The following is a 23,563-nucleotide window of genomic DNA, read 5'->3' as shown; positions in this document are numbered from 1 at the left end:
ATAACAAGTTTAAAAAGAAACAGCATGTAAGGATTCTGATTATCAGAAGTATTGTAAATGAAAGCACACCACACTCAACTGTTCAGGGTTTACTCTGGGCTTTGGTTTGTTGCTTGGTGATTGTCATCTTCAGTGTAGCTAATTGTGAACTAAAAAAGTAGGTGCTGTGCACATAACATTCATGAATATGAAAACTGTACCTCTGTTGGAAAGTTTCTAAGAAAGATTTCTGGAACTACACTGAACAAAAATATAAATGCAACATGTAAAGTGTTGGTCCCATGTTTCATGAGCTGAAATATAAGATCCCAGAAATGTTCCATATGCAGAAACAGCTTATTTCTCTACAATGTTGTGCACAAATTTGTTTATACCCCTGTTAGTGAGCATTTCTCCTTTGCCAAGATAATCCATCCACCTGACAGGTGTGGCACATCAAGAAGCTGATTAAACAGCATGATCATTACACAGGTAACACCTCATTTGGCCGCCTTTCGTTCCAGTTCTCTGCTGCCTGTGACTGGAACGAATTGCAAAAATCGCTGAAGTTGGAGACTTTTATCTCCCCCACCAACTTCAAACATCTGCTATCTGAGCAGCAAACCGATCGCTGCAGCTGTACATAGTCTGTTGGTAAATAGCCCACCCATTTTCACCTACCTCATCCCCATACTGTTTTTATTTATTTATTTTTCTGCTCTTTTGCACACCAATATCTCTACCTGTACATGACCATCTGATCATTTATCACCCCAGTGTTAATCTGCATAATTGTAATTATTCGCCTACCTTCTCATGCCTTTTGCACACAATGTATATAGACTCCCCTTTTTTCTACTGTGTTATTGACTTGGTAATTGTTTACTCCATGTGTAACTCTGTGTTGTCTGTTCACACTGCTATGCCTTATCTTGGCCAGGTCGCAGTTGCAAATGAGAACTTGTTCTCAACTAGCCTACCTGGTTATATAAAGGTGAAAAAAAATAAAAATAAAAGGTGCACCTTGTGCTGGTGCCAATAAAAAGGCCAGTGTAAAGTTTTGCCACACAACACAATGCCACAGATGTCTCAAGTTTTGAGGGAGTGTGCAATTGGCATGCTGACTGCAGCAATGTCCACCAGAGCTGTTGCCAGATAATTGAATGTTAATTTCTCTATCATAAGCCGCCTCCAACATCGTTTTAGAGAATTTGGCAGTACGTCCAACCGGCCTTACAATCGCAGACCACATTTATGGCGTTGTGTTGGTGAGTGGTTTGCTGATGTCAACATTGTGAGCAGAGTGCCCCCTGGTGGCGATGGGGTTATGATATGGGCAGGCATAAGCTACAGACAACAAACACAATTGCATTTTATCAATGGCAATTTGAATGCAAAGATACCAGCAACTTCGCACAGCCATTGAAGAGGAGTGGGACAACATTTCTTTGAAATTGTTGCATTTATATTTTTGTTCATTATATATATAATGAGGTCCATTGGGGACTTCCTGCCACAGCTACAGTTGATGCATTGAGCTTTGTCTCCCTTGATTTCAGATTCAAGTCTACCTACATGTATCATCCGATGTGTAATCACACACAAAGGGTGTGTTCGTAAATTCAATCTGGATTCGTAAATTCAGAGCTTTGTCAGATTGTCCGTTCGTAAATTCAGAGCGTGGCGCTTCAGAGCTTGCTAGCTACTTTCAGACACAAATTAGAGAACACCTCACTCTAACCATTTTACTCGCTCTAGCAGAACTATCCAGAGTGTAGGTGACTGTAACTGTGCTGCTGGAAACAATCTAATTACATTTTTGCCGACGTTTACTGACGCCGGCCATATTCAACGGGTGTTGAGTATTCGTAAATTCACCAATTATTCTGCGCTCTGACACACTCAGACAAGAGTGCTCTGAAATCGGAGTAGATAGCCAGAGTGAATTTACGAACGCACCCAAAGATACTTAATTTACAACACCAAACTGTATATTCTACTGCACAAAATCAACCTGGCACATGTTTCAATCTATATTGACCTTATTGAGGCTCTGTGCAATAAAATAAACAAAGTAAGTCATACTGTACCTAAATTGGGGTGTTTTTAAAACATTACCACCACAGTAAATTTACCAACTGGTTTTACATCCAGGATTTTTCCAAGAAAAAGATAAGAAAAAAATACTGTTTCCTAGAGACAATGCACATTTACTATGGCTGTAAACTGTTAAGCAAAAACCACTGTGTTACCTAAAAATAACTGTACCAAACATTCAATCACAGCTTCCATATCCCAATGGCTCTTTCACAGTGTAGTCCCTCTAATCGACATAACACAAAGCCCTCAATGCTTTACAAACACTGTAACATCATAGTCCTGTTCCACTGTAGTCTCGGAGTCCTGTCCTGTTGTCCCGAGTACCTTGCCCCTCCACTTAAAGGGCCATGGGGTGGGGGCCAGGTTACTGTGACAGCTCAGTTGGGGGTCATGCAGCAGGTTCCACATGAGCCAGATCTGTGGCACTGTCAGGCTGTGTACCACCATCAGCTCCCTGTAGAAACAAGGGTCAAACACCTGGAGGTGGGGAGCAGCAGAGGGGCGCACAATTCCAAATGTACGGAAACCTTCATGGCGTGACGGTTTGACTCCGATTCTCTTTAAGCACATGCCTAAGAACACATCGTCGATGGGGAATAATTCTACCTGCTGACACGCTCCACTCAGCCGCCTGGCGGTGTGACCGGACATCACAAAGCCTCCCCCTCCTGCATATGATGGATACATCGTCTGGCCGTACACAAACTCAGGCACAAAGTACTTGCTGCTGCGCCGGCGGATGGGGCGGGCGTGGTGGATGATGTCACCCACAAAGAGGTCCTTGTCAGGCTTCTGACCCTTCAGCATCTGCAAAATGTTGTCTATATTCACGTAGACATCCGCATCACCTTTGAAGATAAACTGGACATTGGAGCAGCTGCCATTTACCCACTGGAGGAAGTGGGTCTCTTTAAGTGTCAAGTTGAAAAATGTGTCATCAAAGTCCCAGAGGAGAATGTCCCCAAAGGTGTGGCTCTCATAGGCAAGGAGCCGGTCCCATAAAGGAAGGGCTGTCTTGTTCCTGGGTACCCCAAGGAGGAATACAGTCTTCACTGTCTGCCCATCCTGGAGAACACCCTCTCTTCCCCAGGTGTGCCGCACTACCTGCCTCCTTTCAAAGTCTGCTGCTACGGACTTGATAGTAATGAGCATGTAGAGCTCACCTGAGCACTTCCCTGGCTGGTCTATCAGCAGTCTGAAGTCCCGGTTGTCCTTATCTCTTAGGTAACCTTCAAAGTCAAAAGGTGGTTGTGTGGGTAAAACAGGAGCAGCCTTTGTTGGAGCAATCTTCTTTGTCCCCTCATCTTTCTTTGACTTGGATCTAGATTTGGTCTTGGTCTTAGGTTTGGATTTAGACTGAAGTTTGTACTTCAGATGTGACTGAGGCTCAGACTGGCACTTTGTCTTATCTGGGTGCGTAGAGGGGACCAGTTTAGTCACATGGCTCTCTGGTAGAGCCCCTAGAAGAGCACGGGAGCTTGTAGAGCCCTGCTCTAAGTGCCAAGTGTCCCAGGTGGGAGTGAAGCATTGGTGGGCATACAACAGCAGACAGAGTAGCCCCAACATGATTAGGGTGCACAGAACATCTCCTTTTATGTGAATTCTCCTCATTGTGTCCCACTGAACCTATTTCCCTTCAAAGGCTGATTTAATGTACAACTCTTTTCCCATTAATTTGTATTTTCCTCTTCCTCAGGATCTCTGAGATCAGAAAGCTCCATACAGCATCCTGTGAAGAGTTCACAATAGTGATCACCCATGCAAGAGCAATTCCCGAGAGGTTTTCTGGGGGACCCTGAGGTCCTGCTGGATAATGCTCCGTAACCCAACACTCTGCAGTCCTTATGTTTCTACTCCAGTATCTCAGAGGGGTTTTCCCTTTAGTCCGCAAAATTCATTCCATTCCATCTCTTCAGCAGGCTGTAATCCTAGATATGAAAATAAATCACGAGAATTACATTGTACACAAACAAGGAAAATAACAACATTTGACAAAAGTTTTTTTGTTGTTACTTTTATATTTGCAGTTACTTTGTTCTTATTTTACTTTGACTTTATTATTCATAAATTATCTGCAGTTCAAACTCATTTCCCCAAGTTTCCAGAACTAATGCAAGAATGTTCCTACCTTTTCCTGTAGCAGACACGCCCCCTCAAAGGAACAGAACAGATCATCTCCCAGTAGTCTACAGAAATTGACCACGGTTTCCAAGTTAGCGTTCAAATGACACCTCAGAAGCAAATGTTAAGCCAGTCCAAAATGTTCCAAAAGATTTTCATTGCCACCCTCTCCTATAGGAAAAATCTGGTCAATTCGGCTATTATGAGGGCGTGTCGGATCTTATGTAAACTCTACATAAGATTTCTAAATATAAAATTATTTATTGTGTGCGTTAGAACATAGTGTTCCTAACTCAATGTCCCGATCTTAATCTCCTTCACTAATGTAACTATTTATTGGTTCACCATGCAGTTTATAATTGGCAAAAATGCATCTTAAAATGCCTCATTTTTCGGACATGCATGCGTTAACTCAAAGGAAAGCTTTTGTCGCATGTAAAAAAAGAAAAAAACCGACCATGACGCATTAGATTTACATAGAATTGCCAGACTGTTGCATATTTGCATAATACAGGGAGCCCTATATTGAATGACAGCGTTTGTATTGTATCAGTATATGTGTACAAAGTATGATATCTACGCATCAGTCATCATACTTACCACAACATATGAAAGTCACCAAAGAAATTTATAGCGCAACTGCCAAACCCGGGAACATCTGGTTTCTGTATGAAAACTGCAGTCTCTGACAGTGCTGGGGTCCAACAAAAACGAAGTTTAAAATGGAGAGAGAAAAATACATGGTGTATGGAGGGAGGCTCAGTAAGGTAAAGTTAACTTTTTGAAAAACGTGCAAAATTGGCAAGACAGCATTTGAACGGTATTCATTTCACTGGTCACGTGACACGTGTGGGAGTCGCTGGTCCAGCTGTGCGCCAGATGCCAGCGCAGCAACTGGAAGCGGACTCTCCAAGAATATGAAGGAAGGGGAAAGGGGGGAGCATAATGATCCGGACGTAGCAGACTTATTTTTTTGTCAGACACTTTGTACTTTTATCGTGGTGATTGATGTCCTTGCAATACAGCACCATATGCACTTCTAGCCCCTAGCTGTCTTAAATGGCTGCAATTTAGGAGCTGGATACACTTAACAGCAATCTGTCCTGCGAGACATTGAAGACATTCATTCAACCAACAAGACTTGAATGAAAATTCTACAATGAAAACAAAAAACAGACATATTAAGTTAAAAGACCATTTCATTTAGTCTTTTCTGCACACACAAAGTTCCCTGTCTATTTACAACCTACAAAATGTAAATGTGTATCACACTATGCTGGTCCCATTTAACATTAAAGGAGTATAGATTTATTTGGCTAGAAAACCACATTTACAACATGACAGTTACTCCCACCCACGGACTCTTCTAAAACATCACTGCTGACCAATATGACATCTTGGGGTGCTTTTCTTCAGGCCTTGCCACTAGTGAACTAGACTTTCTTCACACTTATAAATCCTCCTCTCCTGGCTCCCCCCGAACTGGCTCCCCCCTCTCGCACAGGGGGTACCATCAGGAAGAGGCTGTGCCTGCTCTCATGATCTTGAACAGGGCATTGACATTGTTGTTTTTGATAGCGTCCCGGCAGGCTGTGATAACCTGATTCTTCGGCTTACCCACTGAGCGAGACAAATAGTAGTAGAGGTTAGGAAAGACATGAACCCTTCAAAACACATTCAAACCTCTACAATTGCTATCCCCTACTGATCACCCTGTCAACCCCTACTCACCTCTCAGTCTCCCTGTCCTCTGAATGGGCTTGGTTGACAGACTTAAGAGCATTGTGATTGTTGGATCTGATCTTGTACTCATTGATCAGATCTCTCTTCAGGTCATAGAGCTCAATGTAGAGCTTCTTCATGTTCCTCCTGGCATGCAAAAAGATGAAGGGATGAAAAGAAAAGCCAAGCAGAGAAATCATGGTGGTTGTTGTGGCTTCACTTGAAAATAAAAGAGAGCCGCACACTCTAGGAGCTCAGATGCAAAAATTTTAATACCAACGTTTCGACAGCCAAGCTGTCTTCATCAGGGTATGTTGTGGCTTCACTAACTTGTCCCTCCAGCATGTTACGGATGTGATTAGAATGATCTGCAATGGCCTCCATCAGCATTTGGTGGACAAAGTGATAGTTCTGTTCAAACAATAGGTAACTTTGCGTAACGGTATGTAACCCCGTTTCTCTGAAGGAGATGAGGAAGACATCTCACTATGGGACACGTCCTCTTTTGTGGGTCATTGGTTGAAACCAATCATGCCTAACAGACAAATCAGAGCTTTATGGGTGTATGCCCCGTGTGTCTATATAACACCCTTCACTGCTCTGGTTTCCTCATTCTAAGAACTACCTCTTACACAAATCGTGCAAGAGGGGCAATCTGGTGAGATCTCCTTCAGAGAACCGGGGTTACATACCATAACCCAAAGTTTTCTTTCAGTCGACTCGGTTGGACATTTCACTATGGGACACTTGCAAAGCTCCCCGATTGCCGATAGTACCTTTCCTGAGAAGCCTGTTGTGGTACTTGGTAATGTACCGGATCCATCCTACTCAGCTCCAGTCCAAGGACTCTGTGCGTCAGGGAGGTCGCAGTAAAGTCCACGCAATAGAACCTCACAAAGGTGTGAGAGGAAGCCTAACTAGCCGCACAAATCTCCAAGACGGAGATGCCTCTATACAGTGCCCATGACGTGGCAATTCCTCAAGAGAAATGTGCGCACACCCAGGGGAGACTGCAATCCCAGACAACTGTACACCTTGGCGATAGCCTCCACTACCCAATGGGTGAGGCATTGTTTGGACAAAGCCCTACCCTGATCAGCGGTGGAAAAGCAAATAAAAAGTTGGTCACAACTCCGGAATGGCCTAGTGCTGTCCATGTTCAGTAGATGCGCAGTGCACGCACTTAAGGCGCCGCTGCTTTGGAGAAGAGAACAGCGGAGGGTGGAAGGGAAAAAGGTCACTGGCTTGACTACTATAAGTCAAGGGAATGACCTTAGAAATGAACGTGGCGTAAGGATGTATCATAGCCTTGGAGTAGTCGAGGGTGAAACTGAGTGCATGAAGGAAGAACCGAGAGCACATGAAGGTCGCTAACACACTTGGCCATAGCCAAGGCGAGCAACTGGGCTGTCTTATATGACAGAGTCTTAAGATCCACTGTCTCCAGGGATTCAAAGTGATTGCCTGTAAGTTCATCCAGAACCATTTCCAAATCCCATGATGAAGAAAGTGGCTTGGAGACCAGACAGAGATTGCGCACTCTGTACCGTCATGTAGATGGAGAGGAGGGCAGCAGTGTTCACGGAGTGCCCCACCTGAGATGCAGATCGGTAGATCCTCTCATGCACGGACGCGGTGAAGCGGTCATTGGGATGAGCGAGCTTGGGGGCAGAGGAAGAGGAGCTCAGCCAGGGATGGCTCCACGGGAGGCGGGCTGAGCGATCCCGACGACTCCATGCTGTGCATATCCAAGTAGGGGTAGCCAGTCACAGGAGAAGGTGACTTGAGTGGCACACCCAGGAAGACTCCAACAACGCCAGACAGTCTAGGAAGGCTGGTACACGCTGTTGGACAGATGTAGAATTACTCTAAGAGATTCCATCCATCCTAGTCTTCTTGGAAGGTGTGGGAGGTGTTGAATACTTAACATCAAGTTTGGTTGCAGTGCATCTGATTGCCTCGAAGAAGGGGAGGTCAGTTCTTGAATCCTGTCCTACCTCTGCAGTCTGGCTGGGTAGCACAAACTGAGCAGAGGGGAGAAATTATTCAGGGGCGTAATCCATGTCCTGGTTAGAGAGGCCGCTGCCTGAAGCGGCAAAAGACACACTGTCGTCCTCACTTCCAGATTCATCAGAATTAAGGTCCGCCTCAGACGGAGGCGGTAGCTTCTCCCTCCTCAGGGACTTCATTGTCAACAGAGTCGTCTTTGAGCAAGGACGAGGCCTGGGCAATACTTTCCATGTACAGTGCCTTGCGAAAGTATTCGCCCCCCTTGAACTTTGCGACCTTTTGCCACATTTCAGGCTTCAAACATAAAGATATAAAACTGTATTTTTTGTGAAGAATCAACAACAAGTGGGACACAATCATGAAGTGGAACGACATTTATTGGATATTTCAAACTTTTTTAACAAATCAAAAACTGAAAAACTGGGCGTGTAAAGTCGCTTGGGGTATGTCTCTATCAGTTTTGCACATCGAGAGACTGAAATTTTTTCCCATTTCTCCTTGCAAAACAGCTCGAGCTCAGTGAGGTTGGATGGAGAGCATTTGTGAACAGCAGTTTTCAGTTCTTTCCACAGATTCTCGATTGGATTCAGGTCTGGACTTTGACTTGGCCATTCTAACACCTGGATATGTTTATTTTTGAACCATTCCATTGTAGATTTTGCTTTATGTTTTGGATCATTGTCTTGTTGGAAGACAAATCTCCGTCCCAGTCTCAGGTCTTTTGCAGACTCCATCAGGTTTTCTTCCAGAATGGTCCTGTATTTGGCTCCATCCATCTTCCCATCAATTTTAACCATCTTCCCTGTCCCTGCTGAAGAAAAGCAGGCCCAAACCATGATGCTGCCATCACCATGTTTGACAGTGGGGATGGTGTGTTCAGGGTGATGAGCTGTGTTGCTTTTACGCCAAACATAACGTTTTGCATTGTTGCCAAAATGTTCAATTTTGGTTTCATCTGACCAGAGCACCTTCTTCCACATGTTTGGTGTGTCTCCCAGGTGGCTTGTGGCAAACTTTAAACAACACTTTTTATTGATATCTTTAAGAAATGGCTTTCTTCTTGCCACTCTTCCAAAAGGCCAGATTTGTGCAATATACGACTGATTGTTGTCCTATGGACAGAGTCTCCCACCTCAGCTGTAGATCTCTGCAGTTCATCCAGAGTGATCATGGGCCTCTTGGCTGCATCTCTGATCAGTCTTCTCCTTGTATGAGCTGAAAGTTTAGAGGGACGGCCAGGTCTTGGTAGATTTACAGTGGTCTGATACTCCTTCCATTTCAATATTATCGCTTGCACAGTGCTCCTTGGGATGTTTAAAGCTTGGGAAATCTTTTTGTATCCAAATCCGGCTTTAAACTTATTCACAACAGTATCTCGGACCTGCCTGGTGTGTTCCTTGTTCTTCATGATGCTCTCTGCGCTTTTAACGGACCTCTGAGACTATCACAGTGCAGGTGCATTTATACGGAGACTTGATTACACACAGGTGGATTGTATTTATCATCATTAGTCATTTAGGTCAACATTGGATCATTCAGAGATCCTCACTGAACTTCTGGAGAGAGTTTGCTGCACTGAAAGTAAAGGGGCTGAATAATTTTGCACGCCCAATTTTTCAGGTTTTGATTTGTTAAAAAAGTTTGAAATATCCAATAAATGTCGTTCCACTTCATGATTGTGTCCCACTTGTTGTTGATTCTTCACAAAAAAAATACAGTTTTATATCTTTATGTTTGAAGCCTGAAATGTGGCAAAAGGTCGCAAAGTTCAAGGGGGCCGAATACTTTCGCAAGGCACTGTACTTGGCTCTAAGTCGTAGGCCACCGGAGCCTATCTGAGCGCAATGCACACAACTAGTGGGGTTGACGAGAGCCTCCATGGCGTGTTCGACGCCTAGGCAAGTATTACAGAGTGGATGGGAATCTGTCCCGGACAGATGCCCGCAATTGTAATGCCCGCAATCTTCACCTGAGTGATGATAGCCAGCTAACCGAGCCGTCGCATGAGATACCAAGTGCCGACTCGGTGTGTAAACCAAATAACTCGAGGTAGAACGAACGGCTGGGCTATCATTCACAGGGGAAGATAAAAAGGGATGGTGCTTCAATGGTAGTGTAACACACTGAAGAAACAGCACCGCTCGTGCTAGCCAAACAAACCGAATGGGGGATTAGCCCAAAGTATTCTAGCTAAAACACCAGTGGAACCGTTAGCACACTACACAGCCAAGACATTCAAAGGTTCAGCTAGCTAGCTCCGAACTGTGGAATCCGACAAAGAGTAGAGACCCCATGTATAAGTAGCTTAAATTTGTGGGAACCTGCAATTAGCGGGATGCTAAAGCAGTGGAGCTAGCTAGCTAACAAGGCCATGCAACAGATGTACTGTAGCTAGCCAATGACAAAAAGTTCTGCTAACAAGCTAACTAAGGTATCTTCACTCTGTAAAGTTAAGCTTAAGATTTCAGAATTCCTGAAAATAGAAAATAAGCCACCCAATGCTCCATGGTGGGGTGGTAACCCACCAGGAAAGAAAAGTTAAGTTGAGAGCTAGTTTTTTGAAGAACACTGCTTAGTGAGATAGTACCCAAATAAACTTGTGACGATGCAAAGAAATAGGAAACCAGAGCAGTGCAGGGTTTTATATAGACACGAGCGGCATACACCCACAAAGCTCTGATTGGCCTGTTAGGTTTGATTGAATAAGACTTCAACCAATGGCCCGTAAAAGAGGGTGTGTCCCATAGTGAGACGTCGAACCGAGTCGACTGAAAGAGAACATAGAAATGTTAGGCCCACTACACAAAAATAATGCGATAACAAAGATGTTGTGAGGTTGTTAACGAGATAAATGCCATTGGTGTGAAGGTTGAGGTGGGTAGTGTGGGAACAGGTTTGTTCACCTCAGTCATGGTGGTCCGCAGCTTCCCAAAGTACGTGGGGAAGTCTGCCTCTGCCTGTAGGTCTATGTCGTCTGCGATTAGTGTGATCTGATTGGAAAGCAAAGAACCACTGAAGGGGCCATTTTGATATACTACAGATCTCCTGTGCACGAAGATGTGTGTTAACACATGTAGACATACCTCTGCCCATGGCGCAGAAAGTTGAACGTCACAACTGGGGTATCAATGCCCTCCGGTAGAAGGATGATCTGGTTCAGCCACATGACGACCTAAAGACGAGAATACAGATTTTCTGTAATAACAGTTAACATTACTATGAAGCAGAATGCCAGAGGGGCTTGGAAGAGTCTGTAGAGGAGCGTGACAGCACATGGAAGTGTGTGTGTAAGTTAGAGTAACAGAGAGTGAAATACAAAGAATGAATGTGCTTACTCTCTGTGGCCTGGCGAAGGTGACTTTCCCAGTAGGTTGAGATACCTCAGGATCAACATTAAGATCACACATGGAGAAGCCAGGCAGCTGACGCATATTCTTAAAGACGTGGAACTGAACGCTGGAGGAAAGGGAAGAGAAAGAATAAGCACATTCAAATTACAAAATGATTTATTGTTGTCATTAGACAGAGCTAAAGTACTGCTAAACTTACAAAGTCGGAAAGTAATCGATTGTCAAAATCAATGATTGGTTGTTTAAAAGTGTGAATTTCACTGGCAAATCACTTCACTAACACATCTAAGCAAAGGACTCAGCTGTCTCTTTCATAATTAAAATATGTGTACCTGCTCTTGCCGCAAACAAAAGCTTTGATGTGTAAATCCACAAGGAGGAATGATGGGAACACGGATACAACCAGACCAATTCTGGGCACTGGGGTGTACCACATGACTTTCACTATCGAAAATTCCCTCAGCGAAAATCAGCACGGCTCTAATGATGGTCTCTGTAGGGGAAAATCCAAGGGGACAGTACACAGCCCACTCAGTTACCACAGGAAGCCACATGAGGCTGCACATTCTGGATTATAGGATGGTGAGTGGAGAGAGTGATTGGGTTCAATGTGGGACAGGCTGAAGTTTGGTCAGCATGGTGAGTTTCTCTGTGGTTTTAGGACTGTGTAAGTGAGCTGCTTACTGTGTTTTGATGACAGTGCATGAATGTGTTGGTGGTTAGTAGGGAGGGTATCTGTTTGGGGTGATGGTGTTTACCATTGGGCGTGGAGATGCTGAGCTCTGTGTGCCCTCTGGGACTCCGTGGCAGCTCTGACAGAGGGCAGTCTAGAGCTGGGTATTGGCTGGTATCACCCCCATCTGGGTATCACCTTCTGAAGTCCCTGGGACAGCCTGCTACACAAGACACACAGTCCTTTACACTAAGGTACAAACACTATGCATGTGTATGTTTGTACATAGAGTGGGAGGATCCATGTTCTCCTCAGAGTAACTGATAGGTCAGGGAATGTTTGTCTGAGGTGTGGGTGTTTGATTGTACATGTGGGCTTTAGCATTTTCCTCTAATATTAGTTACTTCAGAGAGTTTCAGTGTGTATATATAAATGTCAACGTGTGTTTGGTTGTAGCTTTATCCTCATAGTTGATTGTGTGAAAGTGTTTGTCAGTGTCTGTTCTTAGTAGGGCTGGCCCCAACTAAAGAAAATGTTGGTCGACGGAGAGTCGTCTGTTCTTTCGACCAATCGATTGGTCGAAATGTTAAAATACAGTGGGGCAAAAAAGTATTTAGTCAGCCACCAATTGTGCAAGTTCTCCCACTTAAAAAGATGAGAGGCCTGTAATTTTCATCATAGGTACACTTCAACTATGACAGACAAAATGAGAAAAAAAATCCAGAAAATCACATTGTAGGATTTTTTATGAATTTATTTGCAAATTATGGTGGAAAATAAGTATTTGGTCAATAACAAAAGTTTATCTCAATACTTTGTTATATACCCTTTGTTGGCAATGACAGAGGTCAAACGTTTTCTGTAAGTCTTCACAAGGTTTTCACACACTGTTGCTGGTATTTTGGCCCATTCCTCCATGCAGATCTCCTCAAGACAGTGATGTTTTGGGGCTGTTGCTAGACAACACAGACTTTCAACTCCCTCCAAAGATTTTCTATGGGGTTGAGATCTGGAGACTGGCTAGGCCACTCCAGGACCTTGAAATGCTTCTTACAAAGCCACTCCTTCGTTGCCCGGGCGGTGTGTTTGGGATCATTGTCATGCTGAAAGACCCAGCCACGTTTCATCTTCAATGCCCTTGCTGATGGAATGACGTTTTCACTCAAAATCTCACGATACTTGGCCCCATTCATTCTTTCCTTTACACGGATCAGTCGTCCTGGTCCCTTTGCAGAAAAACAGCCCCAAAGCATGATGTTTCCACTCCCATGCTTCACAGTAGGTATGCTGTTCTTTGGATGCAACTCAGCATTCTTTGTCCTCCTAACACGACGAGTTGAGTTTTTACCAAAAAGTTATATTTTGGTTTCATCTGACCATATGACATTCTCCCAATCTTCTTCTGGATCATCCAAATGCTCTCTAGCAAACTTCAGACGGGCCTGGACATGTACTGGCTTAAGCAGGGGGACACGTCTGGCACTGCAGGATTTGAGTCCCTGGCGGCGTAGTGTGTTACTGATGGTAGGCTTTGTTACTTTGGTCCCAGCTCTCTGCAGGTCATTCACTAGGTCCCCCCGTGTGGTTCTGGGATTTTTGCTCACAGTTCTAGTGATAATTTTGACACCACGGGGTGAAATCTTGCGTGGAGCCCCAGATCGAGGGAGATTATCAGTGGTCTTGTATGTCTTCCATATCCTAATAATTGCTCCCACAGTGGATTTCTTCAAACCAAGCTGCTTACCTATTGCAGATTCAGTCTTCCCAGCCTGGTGCAGGTCTACAATTTTGTTTCTGGTGTCCTTTGACAGCTCTTTGGTCTTGGTCATAGTGGAGTTGGAGTGGGACTGTTTGAGGTTGTGGACAGGTGTCTTTTATACTGATAACAAGTTCAAACAGGTGCCATTAATACAGGTAACCAGTGGAGGACAGAGGAGCCTCTTAAATAAGAAGTTACAGGTCTGTGAGAGCCAGAAATCTTGCTTGTTTGTAGGTGACCAAATACTTATTTTCCACCATAATTTGCAAATAAATTCATAAAAAAATCCTACAATGTGATTTTCTGGATTTTGTCTGTCATTTTGTCTGTCATAGTTGAAGTGTACCTATGATGAAAATTACAGGCCTCTCTCGTCTTTTTAAGTGGGAGAACTTGCACAATTGGTGGCTGACTAAATACTTTTTTGCCCCACTGTATATATAGACACACCCTATGTTTGAATAAAACTATATATATACTAACTATAGTATATACTATACTATATAGACTACTGAGCCTGTCTGATGCTTAAAGCAATGCAATTAAAAATGAAGACATAAAATGACTAAAGAGGGAGCCAGAGATCAATATCGCCTAACCAGAACAGTTTCATTTCGTTTATAGTAAATCAATATCATGTGGTTAATCAAAATTCTATGAAAATGATACAAATCTAAAAGTAACTTCTATTGCCAATATGTAGAAGTAGCCCACATAAAGCCAACAAATAAAAACATTGCAGCCCGGAGGTAGAAGATATCCTGATAAAAATAAATATCCTATGAATCACATTGGCTACGCATGGCCTGTCTGCAAGGAACTTGACACATTGTGTCAACTATTAACTTGATCCAGCATGAGGTGAGCAAACTTGCAGCATTGTATAAAATATTCTGGGCTCTCAGAGTTTCCTGCTCCAGTGAGCTCCGGACAGACACGGCTGTAGGCTATTTGCGTAATGGATAAGAATTAATCAGTTAGGCATATTTAATGATGTTTTCACTGGATTAGAGCATGACATTTTTCCCCCTTTCATGCTGAGTAGTTATGGAAAGGGAGAGAGCTGGAAAGATGTTTCTAATAGGATACGTTGAGGAACGATTGTCCTTCTCAATGGATGTAAAAAACACACTTAATTTACTTGCTGTTTGAGGCGGAAAAAAAGTGACTTTGAGAAGCTCCACAGTAATGGTGAGTTAAGACTATCATAAATAGTATCAGATCCCCAAATGGGCACATAGGCCTACATTTGCGCGCAGGCCAGGTATCCTAGGCCTACTTCTATGTGTAATCTGGCTTGTGTCTTTACTCAGGATTAACAGGAGCGCTCCAAACAAGAAAATTAATACATTGACAACTCATAAATGTAATTAAATAAACCCAAACCTTTTTCTCACAAGTGTAGCCTACGTTGGGCGCTCTGCAGACAACATTTCCACTCCTACAATGACAACAGAAATTACCGTAATTACCGCAATGGATTAGTCTGCCCAGAAAGGCGTGAATCAGACAGGTGTCTCATGTGCCATACATTTTAAAAATATATTTGCCACAGCTCGACTAACAAAATCTCGGTCGACCAACAGCCTATGACCAGTGGACTAAATGGGGTCAGCCCTAGTTCTTAGAAACCTTGGCATTCTCCTTATAGTTGCATAGTTCCAGTAGCAGGTTCTGCCTGAGTTGGCTCAGCTCTCGGATCAGATCCTGCTCCACACTGGAGTCCATCAGGTTCCCCTTCATCTCCTTACTGGCAGGCAGGTAGCCACGCACTGACAACAAGCATACAACACATTGGATGTCAAAGACAAATTCTGAGAGAATACACACAAATAAACTAGGCCTATTCGAAGTAGTAGTAGTGTTACTCATGTCTTTACCTTCTCCCTCCACAGAGGTACAGATGAGCTGGATCTGTCCATCCATGCGATAGTCGCTCTCCACCACTCCAGCCACAGAGGACGAGAAGCTGTCTTTGAAGATGACTTCAAAGATGACTTCTTCAAGGGGCCTTACAACATTCCTTACACTTGGAGGAAAGGCTGGTGCCAAGTGTCAACCAGTCCTAGACAATGTGACAAAGTGAAGGATTAGAGGACTTTGAAGACTCTCTTTGATTGGTTCTGTACTCATTTTAACAAATAGGTCTTCTCAATTGCCCTAAATTGATTGTTGACTGACACATCAAGGTGGTTTACCTTTCCATTGGACCAGCCCTTGATGAGTTCTACAACACCGTCAGCATTAAGGTCAGATACATGGATGCTCATTGCATGGTTCTTAGACTGCAGAGGGAAAGAGGGACAGTTATTGGCACATCTTTAAACATAATGCTGGTTCAAATTCAATAAATTTTGTGTAAAGTGACAGGGATGCATTAAGAAGGAAAACTAATATTCCACCCATTCAAAACATGCAGTACCTTGATTATCCAGTAGTGGGCAGTGTGGTCATAAACTCCCACTGTTCCATTGGCAAGTGCATAAGCAAACCTGCTGCCATGCTTATGACAGAGGGAGGTAACCTTCTGAAAGATACAAAGAGAGAACAATCAGCACACATCCTCTCTTTGCTGACATTTTCTGTACTATACACAGCAAGATTTTTTAAAGTTTTAAAACATCAAATAGCTGCAGAAACACAAGTCTGGGTATGTAATATGAGCTATACCTCATTTTCACAAGTTCATCTTCTTTAATCAAAATCTAATTTATTGGTCACACGTGTTTAGCAGATAGTTATTGCGGGTGTAGAGAAATGCTTGTGCTTCTAGCTCCGACAGTGGAGTAATATCTAACAAGTAATATCTAACATTATTAAAGGGCTAGTGTTTCATTTCATTAAAGTGGCCTGTGATTCCTAATCTATGTCTATAGGCAGCAGCCTCTGATATGCTGGCTGTTTAACAGTCAGGGGTGTAGTATAGAATACAATACAGTATGTACATATGAAATGGATGATGCAATATTTTAACACAATTTAAAAGTGACTAAGATACTGTAGAACAGTGTGGAGTGCAGTTTATACATATGAGATGAGTAATGCTAGATACAGAACTTTATTACAGTGGCTACTGATCCATTTCTAAAAGTGGCCAGTGATTCCTAATCTGCTGTTTAGCAGTCTGATGGCCTTGAGATAGATGTTTTTTAGTCTCTCAGTCCCAGCTTTGATGCACCTGTACTGACCTCGCCTTCTGGATAAATGCGGGGTGAACAGGCAGTGGCTCGGGTGGTTGATGTCCTTGATGATCTTTTTGGCCTTCCTATGGCATCGGGTGCTGTAGGTGTCCAGGAGGGCAGGAAGTTTACCCCCGGTAATGCGTTGGGCATACCACACTACCCACTGGAAAGCTTTGCGGTTGTGGGTGGTGCAGTTGCTGTACCAGGCGATCATACAGCCCGACAGGATGCACTCAATTGTGCATCTGTATACCCTAATGTCAAAGTCCTCTGATCTGACAAGAAGCTGCAAAGACCAGACAAAATAAAATATACACAGTATATTACCCATTTTAGGATCTCGTATATTTATGTAATAACAACATTTAAAGTGGTCTAGCTGTACATTGCAAAGTACTTGCTTTCATCTTTGGATAAAACTTCTGCTAAATAAAATGTCACCTCATTTTTTCAATTGCCAGTAAAAACACAGAGAACCAATGACCGGACATTATCCCCCGTGTCCTGAAAAGGAACCCAGACAAACAAACAAACATATAATTTCCTCAATTGTGGTAAAACTATTCCTATTTCAATGTTAGACAACAGTTCATATGATAAAGAGGAACACAATCCATACTGTCCAGAACTGGTCGTTCCCCTCACAGTCAAATCCTTGTAAGGCACAGTTTCCTCTGATGATGGTGAGGGGGGACTCAATGTTCGCCAATTTCCCTAAAGCGATGGCATTGTCCCCATCTGTCACCTAGAGGAAAGGAAATAGCATCATTATTTGCAAAACTGTATTATTATGTATTACTACTACAACAGAAGCATGATTATGCTGTATCATTGCTTCCTGTCCAGTTCTTGGCTCACCTCTCTGTTGAAGATGTCAGCAATTTCGTGTACATCATAGGCCAGGTTTGTCTGGGTGCCCACGAGGAGCGTGTCTCCAGTGGTGTTGGGTTGTCGAGTACCAGCTGTCAAGCAGCTCAATGCCTGGTTGATGTTGAGCAAAGAGATGTCGGAGTCCTGGGCACTCTGGCTCAGACGGTAGGCTGCCTGCCACTGGCCACGCATGTGAGGGTTATGGATGAACACCTGATAGAAGAGAGAAGATTGAATTACTTGAGCTGGAGTGCTATATTACGATGCATCAAGCTTCATGCATATATGTAAATGGAAACTACCAAAGGCAACTGGGCGAGGCCATACATTCCCTGATTGTGTGACTGCAGTGAGGCATTGGTGGATCCCTTTAAACTTGCCCATTGTAACCATGCAAGGGTTTATTTTATGGTTCATCTTGAGGGTGAGTGCCTTCGGAAAGTATTCAGGCCCCTTGACTTTTTCCAAATTTTGTTATGTTACAGCCTTATTCTAGAATAGATTTTTTTTTAATCCTCAGCCATCTACACACAATAGCCGATAACGAAAATATATTTAAAAAAACAACTGAAATACCTAATTTAGATAAGTATTCAGACCCTTAGCAATGAGAATCAAAAATGAGCTCAGGTGCATCCTGTTTCCATTGATATTCCTGAGATGTTTCCACAACTTGATTGGAGTCCACCTGTTGTAAATTCAATTGATATGACATGATTTGGAAAGGCACACACCTGTCTATATAAGGTCTCACAGTTGACAGTGCATGTCAGAACAAAAAACCAAGCCATGAGGGTGAAGGAATTGTCAGTAGAGCTCCGAGACAGGATTGTGTCGAGGCACAGATCTGGAGAAGGGTACCAAAAATCATTCTTAAATGGAAGAAGTTTGGAACCACCAAGACTCTTCTTAGAGCTGACCGCCCGGCCAAACTGAGCAATCGTGGGAGAAGTGCCTTGGTCAGGGAGGCGACCAAGAACCTGATGGTCACTCTGACAGAGCTCCAGAGTTCCTCTGTGGAGATGGCAGAAACTTCCAGAAAGACAACCCTCTCTGCAGCACTCCACCAATCAGACCTTTGTGCTAGAGTGGCTAGATGGAAGCCACTCCTCAGTAAAAAAGCACATGACAGCCCACTTGGAGTTTGCCAAAAGGCACCTAAACACCCTCAGACCATGAGAAACAAGATGATCTTGTCTGATGAAACCAAGATTGAACTCTTTGGCCTGAATGCCAAGCATCGCGTCTGGAGGGAACCTGGCACCATCCCTATGGTGAAGCATGGTGGTGGTAGCATCACGCCGTGGGGATGTTTTCAGCGACAGGAACTGGGAGACCAGTCAGGATTGAGGCAAAGATGAACAGAGCAAAGTACAGAGAGATCCTTGATGAAAACCTGCTCCAGAGTGCTCAGGACCTCAGGACAACGACCCTAAGCACACAGCCAAGACAACTTCAGGACAAGTCTCTGAATGTCCTTGAGTGGCCCTGCCAGAACCCGGACTTAAACCCGATCGGACATCTCTGGAGAGACCTAAAAATAGCTGTGCAGCAACACTCCCCATCCAACCTGACAGACCTTGAGAGGATCTGCAGAGAAGAATGGGAGAAACTCCCCAAATACAGGTGTGCCAAGCTTGTAGCGTCATACCCAAGAAGACTCAAGGCTGCAATCGCTGCCAAAGGTGCTTCAACAATGTACTGAGTAAAGGGTTTGAATATTAATGTAAATGTGATATTTCTGTTTTTAAATTTGTATAAATTAGCTAAACTTTCAAAAACCTGTTTTTGCTTTGTCATTATGAGGTATTGTGTGTAGATTGAGGATGAAAAAACAATTGAATCTATTTTAGAATAAGGCTGTAACCTAATAAAATGTGAAAAAGTCAAGGGGTCTGAATTATTTGCGAAGGCACAATACTAAAACGAAAATAACCAATCACAGTACATATTGTGAGTTTGTTCTACTGGATGCTTGTTCCGAGATGAGTATGAAATCTAATCATCACTGCTGGAGATGCATGTATAACAGTATAACTTTAGATCGTCCCATCGCCCATACCCGGTGACGTCACCGATTGAAACGCTATTTAGCGCGCACCACCGCTAACTAGCTAGCCGTTTCACATCCGTTACACATGCATGTTGCATCCACTTGCAAACTACCCTCATAATTGTTTTTACACTGCTGCTACTCACTGTTGACTATCTATGCATAGTCACTTTACCCCTACCTACATGTACAAATTACATCGACTAACCTGTACCCCTGCACATTGACTAGGTACTAGTACCCCCTACATAGCCTCTTTATTGTTATTGTGTTACTTTTTATTTTTTACTTTAGTTTATTTCGTAAATATTTTCTTAACTATATTTCTTGAACTGAATTGTACATAGCCTCTTTATTGTTATTGTGTTACTTTTTATTTTTTACTTTAGTTTATTTCGTAAATATTTTCTTAACTATATTTCTTGAACTGAATTGTACATAGCCACTTTATTGTTATTGTGTTACTTTTTATTTTTTACTTTAGTTTATTTTCGTAAATATTTTCTTAACTATATTTCTTGAACTGAATTGTTGGTTAAGGGCTTGTAAATCAACATTTCACGGTAAGGTCTACTACATCTGTTGTACTCCGCACATGTGACAAATAACATTTGATTTTGAAACGGCTTACTCCAGGCGCCCGCTGGGTGTCCCGGCGTTCCATGTTCATTGCATTGGCTCCTCCTAGTCTTCCAAAATAGCCAACAAAGATAAACAGATACCTAGATAGATGGCATAGCTATGACTAATTAAAATATTGTTAATAATAGAGTGCAACATTTCAGTAATTATCTTTCCCAAATGAACACATCCACAAGACAGTCAGCGATTGTAACTCATCACAGATAACAACGTTCACTACTTACTATAGCTAGGTATATTTATTCCCCCATTTCCATATGCAACAAGACATAAAATATGCCGACAGAACATACAAAGCATTTCATATAGTTAGCCCATTTGATAAAGCGAGACGATATCTTACCGAAGTCCTCGATCTTTAACTGTCAATGTTTCTAGGTTAGCTAGCTAGCTATAACCATGCAAAGGCAGTTATTAAAATATATATATTGCAAATGACTTCACTTGTCACTCAAAGCTGCTCAAGTTACTTTGTCGCGAACACATTATTCCACAGTACCAAATAAGTGCTTTGAAGTCATCATCGTTCATGGAGTTTAGAATATATTTCTGTATTGATCATGATTCTTATTAGGGTAAATATGTTTTATATATATACATGATGAAAGATGAAAGTATTTATGAAAGGCATGTAGAATAGTTCTGAATGCATCATTGTTTTTATTTTCATAACTCATTTGTATGGAGTTTAGAAAATATTTCTGTATTGATCATGATTCTTATTAGGGTAAATTTGTTTTATATATATGATGAAATATGAAAGTATTTATGAAAGGCATGTAGAATAGTTCTGAATGCATCATTGTTTTTGTTTTCTTAACTGTCATTTGTAATTAATTGTAGGTCTGGCTGCTGGCGGTGACTATTCTTATTACGTAGCACAATGTTTGTGGTATGACACAGCTCATTTACTCAGGCAAAATATTCTAGAAAAATACTAACACTCAGTCGACATGCGCAAAGTGATTCATTCACATTCGACTGTTGCTCATAAGCACAGCTCGTGTGCAGATAAAGGAAGCACGGGACTGGAAGCTCTCAACACAGCACCAATGACAACACCACTCCCGAAAAAGTGACAACAGAACGTTTAATAATTTGCGTACCGTGTGCACTGTGCACGGTAACGATGACTGTCCAACCGAAAACCAGTCAACAATGTAGTGATTTGTAAATCGTCGTTTTAATATATATTTCCATAAACACTAGGCCTTTTCAAATTCTTCCCTACAAGTAATATAATTATATTAACTTTTCACATTCTAATCTATAGGCCTATGTCCAGATTAGATTATAGTATATAACTATTTAAATCATCATGAATTTGAACATTACAATTAGATCGTGCCTGTAAAATAACAATATAATGGCTTGATTGATTACAACACTCCAGACCCTGGGGGTTATTGAAGGCATTCCTAAAAACAAAAAAGATCCAAATAAATGTTTGTATAGTTAAATAAATATAGGTGTAGCCTTAATTAATCGATGATCAACGTGGTAATCAGGTTTATGTAACAGACTATGGAATTTGGAAACAATAGGAAACTCTTCCTTGATTATTTTCGCGCAGTATAATGAAATAACCCGGGTGCAAACCCTGATCGTCTGAACGCGAGACTGTTTTGCACACGGCACCCGTCTGTCCCTGACGCTATAAAAACGGTGCTTCGCCAAAGAAAAATTTAAAGCTTACAACTCAACAGTGAAATTAAACTGAAATACTTCATTTGACTAAAGAAGCGCGATCAAAAACTGAAAAATGGATCCTTGTGAATGCTCTAAAAGTAAGTTTTCATGTATATTGATTAATATAATCAGAATGTAGGCCTATTTATTCGAAAACCAACTACCTGTCATTTTGATTATCTATTAACGCAACTGTCTATTTGTAGCTGGCTCTTGCAACTGCGGTGGATCCTGCAAGTGCTCAAACTGCGCATGCACCAGTTGTAAGAAAAGTACGTTTTTTTTTAAAAAATTGGGGTTTTGCATTCTAAATACCACTTCAGATTGCCCGTGTAGGTATTTACCCAATCTCTTCTCAATGGTGACTGGTGGCACGTTAAATGGAGGACGGGCTGGGCACCCTATGTGATAATCAAGTGGGAAGGTAATTTACCACATACAGCTGGAGAGAAATCCACTTAAACGCCCCCAACTGGTAATTACTAGTGGGGGAAACTCGTCTTATGTCCTGAGCGCCGACTTCTCTCTCATGCTGGCTTCACCTAAGGAAATGATTTGATAACTGCAATTTCGGCAGAAATTCAACTGCACAACTTTTATGAAAAGCAATGTAATTTAACACATGTTTACCAGCATGATGGTTGACACTGTTGGCCATTGGAAACTGTTTCTCTCAATGAGTTCAAAGCATGGTTCAAAGATGATATTGACCAACTGGTCAATACCATCTTCCCACTTAGTTATGAACACCTGGTAGCCTAATTAGGCTCTTCAAGAGGACTCTGAAGGCTTTAATTAAGTTGACCACAACTGGGGAGACGAGTTGACAAGTCATCCTAGAGCCTTATTAATAGGTTGTGTAATAGTCTTGTCATTGGTCATCACTAATCAATTGTTTTTGTCCCATCAGGTTGCTGCCCCTGCTGTCCTTCCGACTGCAGTAAATGTGCTTCAGGCTGTGTGTGCAAGGGCAAGACCTGCGATACCAGCTGTTGTCAGTGAGGCCTGGTGCATTACTGTGACAATGCAGTTATTCCCTACGAAATTGGTTGTACCATCTTGAGCCTAGACTTAGTACTTTGTCTGTTAAAGTTAAGAAAATAAATTCCATTAAACTTCAAGTTTGACTTTCATTTGGGTTACTGGGGGTGGGTAACAACAATGTTTAGTAACCTTCTGGTGTCTACATGTTTGATTCCCTCCCAAATTAAAAGTGGGCATTTCGCTTAGTTAACCATCAGTTTCCATTTACTTTTTGTACTGGCAATTTGTCTAAATACGAAATAGAATTCTTAACAGATCCCCCATTAGCTGTTCTTGGGGTCCAAACACTAAGGCTCTTACATCAAAGAAAACCGTAAATGGCGTAACACGTACAAAATATTTAGCACTAAACAGTGTGTGCTAGCATGT

The 23,563-nt window shown here is 42.4% G+C and overlaps 2 protein-coding genes, 1 long non-coding RNA gene and 1 pseudogene across 3 annotated transcripts; 1 reads left to right on the top strand and 3 right to left on the bottom strand.

The window, feature by feature from the left end:
• Positions 1-1,048: 1,048 nt before the first annotated feature.
• Positions 1,049-3,900, bottom strand: LOC139381943 (UDP-GlcNAc:betaGal beta-1,3-N-acetylglucosaminyltransferase 9-like). Its single transcript, XM_071125826.1, has one exon. It carries the CDS (start codon positions 3,688-3,690, stop codon positions 2,326-2,328), a length of 1,365 nt encoding a protein of 454 aa, XP_070981927.1. The 5' UTR covers positions 3,691-3,900; the 3' UTR covers positions 1,049-2,325.
• Positions 3,901-3,903: 3 nt separating this feature from the next.
• On the bottom strand, positions 3,904-4,984 carry LOC139381952 (uncharacterized). Its single transcript, XR_011628602.1, has 3 exons — positions 4,801-4,984; positions 4,208-4,265; positions 3,904-4,007 (listed from the first exon to the last, which is right to left on the bottom strand). It is a non-coding gene; the product is annotated as an uncharacterized lncRNA (long non-coding RNA).
• A 452-nt stretch (positions 4,985-5,436) lies between these two features.
• LOC139381935 (BBSome complex member BBS2-like) lies at positions 5,437-20,854 on the bottom strand (annotated as a pseudogene).
• A 1,203-nt stretch (positions 20,855-22,057) lies between these two features.
• On the top strand, positions 22,058-23,271 carry LOC139381930 (metallothionein B). The gene is made up of 3 exons (XM_071125804.1): positions 22,058-22,248; positions 22,357-22,422; positions 23,061-23,271. The coding sequence occupies exons 1-3, from the start codon at positions 22,224-22,226 to the stop codon at positions 23,150-23,152; spliced, it is 183 nt and encodes a 60-aa protein (XP_070981905.1). The 5' UTR covers positions 22,058-22,223; the 3' UTR covers positions 23,153-23,271.
• Positions 23,272-23,563: the final 292 nt, after the last annotated feature.

The sequence above is a fragment of the Oncorhynchus clarkii genome, chromosome 2, assembly GCF_045791955.1.
Source record: "Oncorhynchus clarkii lewisi isolate Uvic-CL-2024 chromosome 2, UVic_Ocla_1.0, whole genome shotgun sequence".
Lineage (NCBI taxonomy): Eukaryota > Metazoa > Chordata > Actinopteri > Salmoniformes > Salmonidae > Oncorhynchus > Oncorhynchus clarkii.
Note: the sequence above shows the minus strand (reverse complement) of the source record. Positions and strands in the feature narration are given on the sequence as shown.

Coding starts and splice junctions, on each gene's coding strand:
- LOC139381943 (XM_071125826.1), bottom strand. CDS start 3,690: ATGAGGAGAATTCACATAAAAGGAGATGTTCTGTGCACCCTAATCATG.
- LOC139381930 (XM_071125804.1), top strand. CDS start 22,224: ATGGATCCTTGTGAATGCTCTAAAA. Junction 22,249..22,356: donor TCCTTGTGAATGCTCTAAAA/GTAAGTTTTCAT, acceptor GTCTATTTGTAG/CTGGCTCTTGCAACTGCGGT. Junction 22,423..23,060: donor ATGCACCAGTTGTAAGAAAA/GTACGTTTTTTT, acceptor TTGTCCCATCAG/GTTGCTGCCCCTGCTGTCCT.